The sequence below is a fragment of the Schistocerca gregaria genome, chromosome 7, assembly GCF_023897955.1.
Source record: "Schistocerca gregaria isolate iqSchGreg1 chromosome 7, iqSchGreg1.2, whole genome shotgun sequence".
NCBI classification, from domain to species: domain Eukaryota; kingdom Metazoa; phylum Arthropoda; class Insecta; order Orthoptera; family Acrididae; genus Schistocerca; species Schistocerca gregaria.
This window is the reverse complement of record NC_064926.1, coordinates 57,171,197-57,180,101: the sequence shown is the minus strand read 5'-3', so window position 1 is coordinate 57,180,101 and position 8,905 is coordinate 57,171,197. Positions and strand designations below refer to the sequence as shown.

Here is an 8,905-nt window from a genome sequence, read left to right as displayed (position 1 = left end):
CAATGCTGTGGTGGGAGCTAAGGAGCATATAATCCTTTTACCTTTCCCTGGCTTTTGGAAGGGTATAAAAATTGCTTTCTTCGAAGATCTGTGAGTAGTAGCCATAAGCCCAGTTTTTGCTGCTTAAGGATTTATTTTGATCGCTAATTGTGGTATTATATCATGCTACGAAAAAGGTTAATGCTTTTCTGCGCCTGAAGGTTGGTTTGTAAATCGCAGTGGACCTGTTGTAGGTGCTGTCCCCTTGCTTTCCTTCAACCTTGATCTGACTTGCTATCCAGTTATAGCAGGAATTTCATTTCAACGCGTTCATCGTACAATGGTGTAACACTGCATTATTCACATACGGGAGTTATTCCTATGCTACACTGAATCTTATCTGGTCTAGATGAGAGGCCATCGATCATTAACAGAGCTGATTCTGGATCCCACCTTGAGAATGGAGGTTGTATGACATAAAATGCAGTCTGTTCTTCTCTGCTGCTTTTCGAGACAAATGAAATGCGTATTATTGGCTAGATGAGCTGGTGGTTTACGAGAAGCATTCTCTCATTGTCTGAAGTGTATCTTATGGAGTATAAGCTGTGATGTTCTCATTCACTGTCGTTGTTGTGGCCTTCAGTCTGAATATTAGTTTGTTGCGGGTCTCCGTGCTACTCTATCCTGTACCATACTCTTCATATCCGAATAAATAATGACACTTACATCCGTCTAAGCCTGGTTACTGTATTCACCCCGCAGTCTCTCTCTGGAGGGTAAAAGTTGACACTCTCCAGACTTAAGACCACTACCAAAATGGCGATTCCTTCGTGTTTCAGGACGTCTCCTACTAACCAATACCTTCTTTCCGCTTTGATGGGCCATAAATTTGTGTTTTCTCGCTGGTCGCTATGGCCGAACGGTTCTAGGTGCTCCAGTCTAGAACTGCGCGACCGCTACGGTCCTTAGATTAGTTAGGTTTAAGTAGTTCTAAGTTCTAGGGGACTGATGACCTCAGAAGTAAAGTCCCATAGTGCTCAGAGCCATTTGAACCATTTTTGTATTTTCTCCCATTATATTAGTGTCCCCACATTAGTTAATGAAACCACAAATCTACGTGTAAACTTCAGCATTCTTCTGTAGTACCATATTTCAAAACGTTCTGTTCCCCTCTTGTCTGAACTGATTATCGTCTGAGTTTTCACTTCCGTACAAGGCGACACCCCACATAAATGCCCCCAGAAAAGGTTTCCTACCACTTGAATGTACACTGCGCAACAAATTTAATGCATCACTTTTTCGAAACCCCATAACTGCTTCCCATTGCGAAGCATACATTCTAGATTCGGACTCGGCTACGGTTCAAACGGTAAGGTCTCGACACATGTGAAAAAAAGTGCACATCTCGGAACTTCATGCGAGCTGTCATGTTACATTGGTGCCAAATTTCACCACAGTTCTACACAGCACCATCGTGGACTTGTCACATGATGAGAACGTCGTCACAGTTCCCCTTGACCACACCTCACCACTTATTTTGACGTCTCTGCGATGGACGTCAGAAACGCGACATCCAGCGTTGAAATCACGTGGTTTCTCTTATGAGCGACCGTGGAAAACAATTCATGCATGCCGCCGCTCAGAACTGACACGAAAAGTTCTCAATGTGTGTCATGAAGGGAAATTTCCCTGGAACGCTGATTCCCACATATTTCGCGGAGAAAACCACAGTTCGCAGTGTGATGACCAACAGGGAGATGTTCTTGAAAATCTGCGACGCTACCGACATCCTCGGACTTCTTAGCCCTTCTGTAAAGACAGTGTGAGACTGCTTCCCCAATTAAAGTGAGCACACTCCTTTCGAGAGCAAGACGACTGCAATATTTGCTCTCGTGTGGAGCGTGGAACCACTAAGGGCCATCCTAAAGCATTCGGCAAGTTTTGAACGTGACCCGAACCTGCAAAGGGTACTTATGCTTTCTCAACCCTCTTGTTTTCCGCCATCCTATGGCGTGATCACGCAGGAGTGCACTAGTACCATATGCGTGAATAAAAACGCACAGTGTCCCTCTAAGGTACCCCAGTTTGGCAACATCCTAGGTGCCATCCACGCATCGGTGTTGAACACGTCACATGTGTACATGTCAGAAACTGTGACATCAACGAAGCCTGGCGGATGCTATAGCGCTCGGACGTAGGATAGCCCGAAGCAAGAGATATAGAAGGGGTTGCCTAACACTCAGGTGCTAGAGCAGCTGCCAGGTTGATTTGATGTCGAAATTGCTAATGGTGTATTCCTACCGTTCGAATCCTGCCTATGGCATGGATGTGTGTGATGTCCTTAGGTTAGTTAGGTTTAAGTAGTTCTAAGTTCTAGGGGACTGATGACCTCAGACGTTAAGTCCCATAGTGCTAAGAGCCATTTGAACCATTCCTACTGTGCTCAGAAAATGTGCCTGGGTGACAGCGAGGGTGTTGCCGAACTGGAGGATCTTTGAGAGTCCCTTTGTGATTTCATTCCCATACATGTTAATGCTGCGTTCTCGTACGTCAAGCCATAGGAGGGAGGAAAACAAGGGTGTTGAAAAATTATAAGTATTCTTTTCTGATTCAGATCACGGTCTCATTTTGTCGGAAGTTTTTGAACGGTCCCTAGTGGCTGTGAGCGAACAAGATGTGGGAGGAGATTAGAGAGGCAGTTTCCCGCCGCAGAGCACAAGGCTGGCGGTTGCTACCGGGCCGTGGCAAGCGGCTAGTGTTTACGCTTCCTTGGAAAAACCCGAGCGGGAGGTAGGCAGGGGCTATTACAGAGAAAACCTTAGAGTGACACAGAGATGCCAGTTGGCACTCATGGACAGAAAAATATGTACAGCAAATTATCTAGACGCGTCACAAAAAGTTCAAAAGCTAATATCTCGGCAATGCTTCGGCCGATTAATATAAACAAAGTGTCTATGGATGCGGATAGTAGAGCTGCATCGAGCAATCATAGCCGATTGAGCGGAATCTGTACTATTTTTGAATTAGAGGTCGGAATACTGGATCCGACTCAGAGAAACTGTGGTTTTGGGAATAAATGAATGTAATGAGACGAAACTAGCGGCAGAATTCTAAAGTTTAAAGAGGTAGATGAGTAATTAAGTATGCATTTTCATTTGTTTATTTATGTTTAGTGACAAAAAGCCGGAAAAAACGAAATCACGCCACAAGAACATTATTTGTTAAAAAACGGTGTCAGATACAAAAAAAATCGACTTTAAATTGTTATTGCTCGCAAAATTTCCATTTTTCAATGTATTATATGTGTTTTTGTGTATAGTTTTAGAACCTTCGTAATTTTTTTGTCATACGTTGTTTTGAGTTAGGCAGTCGTTTCGAGGGTGCATAGGGTGGCCATCTTGGACCATAGGACAGTTGAGTTTAAGCGACACTAAGATCCAAACGTGCCGCCCATCTGCGATTAGTAGTGGCTTGGTAGACACATTCGCTGACAAGTATGTATGTAGCAACGTTCGAAAACGATCAAGCTGAGTGCTATATAGTGGATTAGGACAGCAAACAACAGCGTATTTTGAGAACTGTGAACAGACTGTGGAGTGCCGTGATTGCGACATTTGAATTTTATAATGACGTGCTGTAGTATCAGTTATTAACGACCGCCATTGCGTAAAAGTCCCTCAGACTGCATTTTAAATGTTTACCGAATATATTGAAGACTTTCGTGGAAAAATAGAAATTAACTACGTGTTAAAGTTATGCATCATTGTGAGTGACTCGATATTTTTAAATTTCACCACAATACCAGACTGCATTGTTTTTTTTTAATCTTTTATTTCAGCTTGAAAATTGAGTTTATGACAGTTGTGAGCTGGCACCCTATGACGAAAAACGTAGCCAAACATTGAGACCAGCCACATCTGGGCAGCTCAATTAAGCTGAGTGTTGAGTATAACATATATGTATATTTTCGTGCCATAGCACGTGGGGGCTCGAGCTAGCCCCTCAATCAACAGTGCGTAGTGCCCAGTAACATCGTATGGTTCCAATCTACTAGAGTGAAAATAGCGGTCGCCCTGCGCTACAAGGGAATGCGATCACATTCATTGGCGACGCAGCGTCACAGTGTCCTTCCTTCTCTAGAAGGGTTGAAAGGACCGAAGGTGTCAGCAGTGTCAAAGGTTGTGGAGAACATCTTGATGTTGCTCACCGCCCTGCGAACTGTCGTTTCCAACCGAGAAATGAGTGAGAATCAGCGCCTTACGGGAAGGGGCGGTTTCACTGACGCAATTTATGCCACCACATCAGGCGTTTCCCTGTCAGTTCTGAGCGGTGGTACGTCTGAAATATTTTTCTCCGGCACCCATAAGGAAACCGCGTGATTTCAGCGCTGGATGTCGCGGTTCTGACCTCTATCGCACAGACTTTAAGAGGGTCTGCAGGCAGCTTTGAGTCAAATTTCAAACTTATGTGTCGCAATGAGGGTTTCAAAGGAGTGATCTTGTACTTTTGCTGCTCAGTGGATATTAGATAACAAAAAATTCCTCTTTCTCAGAAATGACTTTTATGCTGTATCCGTTCTGCATTTTATACCTTCTCCACTTAGGCCATCATCATTAATTTTTCGGCTCAAAAAGCAAACCTCGTCTACTACTTTTAGTCTCTTATTTCCTAATCTCATTATATCAAAATCACTTAATATCATTAGATTAAATTGCGTTACTCTTTTACTTTCGCTGTTGTCATCTTACAACTTCTTTAGAAAACACTGTCCGGCCAATTCAGCTGCTCTTACAAGTTCTTTGTTGTCTGTGACAGAATCAGTCTCATTGCAGACCTCAAAATTTTTATTTCCTTTCCCTGACATATAATTTACCCTCTAAATGTCTCCTTGGTTTCCTATTCTGCTTGCTCTGTGTCCAGATTGAACAACATCAGGGATAGCCTACGACCCTGTCTTCTCAAGCATTGCTCCCCTTTCGTGTCCCCCGCCTCTTACGACTGCAGTCTGGATTTCGTATTAGTTACAGATAATGTTTCGCTCCATGTGTATTATCCCCGCTACGTTCAGAATTTCAACAACAAAAAATTTCCAATCAACATAAGGTTTCTCTTGATCAACGAATGCTCTAATGCTTACCTTTCATTGCTTACATAAATTTATCCATGTTATATGAATGTCATTTCGTAAAAATCGTACCTTTCTTTAACCTGTCTTCTAAGATAAGTGGTATGGTTAGCATTGATTCACGAGTTCCTACATTTCTCCAGAACACAGTCTGAGCTTCTCTGAATTCGATTTCTACCAGTTTTTCCATTATTCTGTACATAATTCGTGTCAGATTTTGCAACCATGACTTATTATACTGATAATATTCGATAATATTCACACCTATGAGCACCTTTCTTCTTTGGAACTGGAATTATTACATTCTTCTAGAAGTGTGAGGGGCATTTCGCCTGTCTCATAAATCAAGCAGAGCACAGCAAATAGTTTCGTCATGGTGGGCTGTCCCAGGCGTTGGAATTCTGGTGGAATTCATGTGCTCTAGCGAATTTATTTTGTCTTAGGTTGAAGGACATCAAGTCCTTTGAACTCGACTTTTCTTCCACTTTGTTTATTTGCTCAGGTTGACTAAGATAATTGGGATTTAAGCATATTATGTCAGCATTCCGATTAGCCGTTCACAATCAGTTCCAAACGAAATAGCTACAGTCCGATCGCGTTATACATAATTGAAGCCAGATATAGAGTCAATTTTCCATCCTCATTCCAAATTTGTCAACTGCACATCAATACACAGTTCATTTTAACAAGCGGGAGCACGAATGTAATCGATGTATTATGTTGATCAATGTACTATTTCATTAAGTGTTTCGGAAAAAAATATGCCGTTATCTTGAACGTCATATGTTATTCAATTAGACAATCGACGTGTTATGTTGATATATGCCCCACGTCAAGTGTTTTGGAAATAAATACGTCATTATCTTGAACGTCATATGTTATTCGATTAGAAATCATGCCTTTGGCCACTCCTATTAATTTCATTTATCTATTTAGAAAAAGATAAAAGTAATCTTGGAGAGAGTACATCACGTCAACGGCAGAAGTAAAGCTGTGAGGAGCGGACGTGAGTCGTGCTTGGTAGCTCAGTTGGTAGAGCACTTACCCGCGAAAAGCAAAGGTCCCGAGTTCGAGTCTCGGTCCGGTACACAGTTTTAATCTGCCAGGAAGTTTCATGTCAGCGCACGCTCTGCTGCAGAGAGAAAATCTCATTCTGGAAACGTAAACTTTAGTTTCATTGGTCGAGGCCAAATATTTCTGTCATTCGGGTTTGGATTCCATTGAATGTAATTTTACATTTGTGTAACTGAGGGATCGGTCATTCTTTTGTATGACACTTCTACGTATTCTGTCCATCTCTAAAGTTTCCCTTTTTTGTGTAGTATTGGCTTACCTTCTCAATATTGTAGACCTATTCTTCCTCTCCTATAAATCCCACTTATTCGTTACTATTCCTTCGTTTAGGTAGAGAAACAGTATGTACAACACAGGAATTCATGACATGGCGTTTTTAATTCTTCTAGAACTTTGTCTTAGCTCTTTCTTCCCGAAACGCTGCTAAATGTTCTGCTGATGGGCTACTTCTGGATCTTCAAAGCACTCCCCTTCTTTTCCTCAACACAGACTGTTCCATAATGGAAGAGACCGTCTACTACAATGCAATAAGAGACAGCTAGCTACCGAAAGCAATGACTCGCTTCATTGGAAAGTTTTGTGAAACAAGACAGAGGGGTATCGAACCAGAGATTGCGTTACAATTTTAACCGTTTCACCGTCATTACTAGGCCAGCAAGGAAAGGAGGCTCATCAGAAAAGGAGCCACTTAGTACTTGAGCATCAGGCTGCGCGAAACGTCTCAGTAGAATCACAAAGTCGTCCGCATTGTGTGTTGGAAGGGTTGGTGTGTGACTGTTGATGATTCGTCCTCAGCGTCAGATTGCGGTGTTAAATTGGTAGCACCTTGTTGGTTTTCGCAAGGAGTAGAATACTTTCCGACTACAGATTCCACTGTATCTCTTCTTTTTAATTTGTATAATCATCTATAGCGAATTAATTTCGTATGGCACAAATTCACGTTTGATTCACTTCACTGTCAAAGAACACTGATTCTACCTGATTTAGTCCCGTTATCACGCGTTGCAATGTTACAATTCCACGGAATAAATAAGTACACATTAAATTCAATAATAGCCTTTCATTTGTCATATTATTGAGAAAAACTGATTACAGTGGAAGCCACTAACTGTTTTACCCTTTGGGTCAATCTACGATATGTGACTGTAAATATCATCAAAAGAAGATCTAATTAAAGGTGAGTATTATGTGGCCGAGCCCAATTTTCATCAGTTTTATTGATGATTAGAGATGTCTGTTAATGTCTGACACATGTGAAGCATCGGTAGCCGGCCGGTTTTGCTGAGCGGTTCTAGGTGCTTCAGTCTGGAACACGTGACCGCTACGTTCGCAGGTTCGAATCCTGCCTCGGGCTTGGATGTGTGTGATGTTCTTAGATTAGTTAGGTTTAAGTGGTTCTAATTTCTAGGGAACTGATGACCTCAGATATTAAGTCCCATAGTGCTCAGAGCCAACTGAAGCGTCGGTAAAGTGGTGCGTCAGGACCAAGAAAGTTAATTACATATCTGGATCTGAAGTTCTGTAATACCATATGTACAACATTCCATTTAGGCTAACGAAGGTTGAGTTGGTCAAAATTGTTACCCAAATTTCTTTAACGTCACACAATGTGCATGCAATGTGCAACTTAAGACTTTACATGATTTATATTTTATTCAAATACCCAACAGTTAATACAGAATCGACCTAGATGTATTGTTTCCGAAAAGACATTAGAGACATAGTTTTGTTTTAATTTTTTGCTTTTCCTCTTGAATTTTACTTCTATACCTGCAGACTGTACAGTTGGAAGCGCAGTAATGTAAGGCTATATTTTGGATTTTCACTTCATGAGAAAGAGTAATTTTTGAAGGAAATTCTGGATGTTTGAAGGTCCTGCATCTGCATATATTGGTCCTTGTTTACGGATCTCAATGGACTGAAGTTCCAGTACATCTCACGGATATAATTTTGCAACCTAAATCATAATATTTTGAGTCATTAAGACATACTACAGTTAGTTATGTGCAAGAATTCCACAAAACTCTCACGTTCGTCGGAGCTGAACTTTTCAGATACGAAACGAGGACAAAGCGTCCGGTGACGTGTGGAACAAGAAGTAGAGCCTCGCCCATATGCCGTTAACAGTTTTTCCGTGGTACTTGACACACACTGTCAGAGGTCCGTAAAGGGAAAAATATCTGAACTAAGTCACGGCTCGGACAGAAAATTGCTCTACTTGCACCGAATAATAAAAAGGTTCACTGGCCGGAAAGCTGCGCTGCGAACGAATAACTTATTAGTAAGCAAACAACGTATTGCCGGGTGCGTGAGACAAATTCCGAGAAGGACCAGAAGAAAGCGGTTCGTGTAACAGCACTGGAAGCTGGGTAACCCTAGAGGAGCAGTCGCTAGGCGGCGGCTACTTTCGCAAGATGTGCGTTCTCGAGTTGGTGGCCATTACTGCTTTGATCGTCACAAGTCTGTCCTGTAGTGTAAATCCACAGCCCTGCGGAGTGCGTTCCAGAGGGGCCAGGCATCTCGTCTTCCCTGAAGGGAGCTCCTTTATGGTATGTAGGCGCAAGACTATCCTAGAATGATATATCTCTCACTCTCTGTCCCAGTCTCTGTCTCCCTCACTCTCTGTCTCAGTCTCTCTCTCTCTCTCTCTCTCCTCTCTCTCTCTCTCTCTCTCTCTCTCTCTTGTACTCTTGAACTCTCTCTCCCCTTCCCTTTCCTCTTTATAAA

At 42.2% G+C, this 8,905-nt stretch overlaps 1 protein-coding gene across 1 annotated transcript in view; it reads left to right on the top strand.

The window, feature by feature from the left end:
* Window positions 1-8,588: 8,588 nt before the first annotated feature.
* LOC126281520 (uncharacterized) overlaps window positions 8,589-8,905 on the top strand; it is a 114,276-nt gene continuing 113,959 nt past the window's right edge. The window contains exon 1 of the mRNA XM_049980560.1: window positions 8,589-8,727. Coding sequence (XP_049836517.1) covers window positions 8,593-8,727 — 135 coding nt within the window. The 5' untranslated portion in view covers window positions 8,589-8,592. The remainder of the gene's footprint in view (window positions 8,728-8,905) is intronic.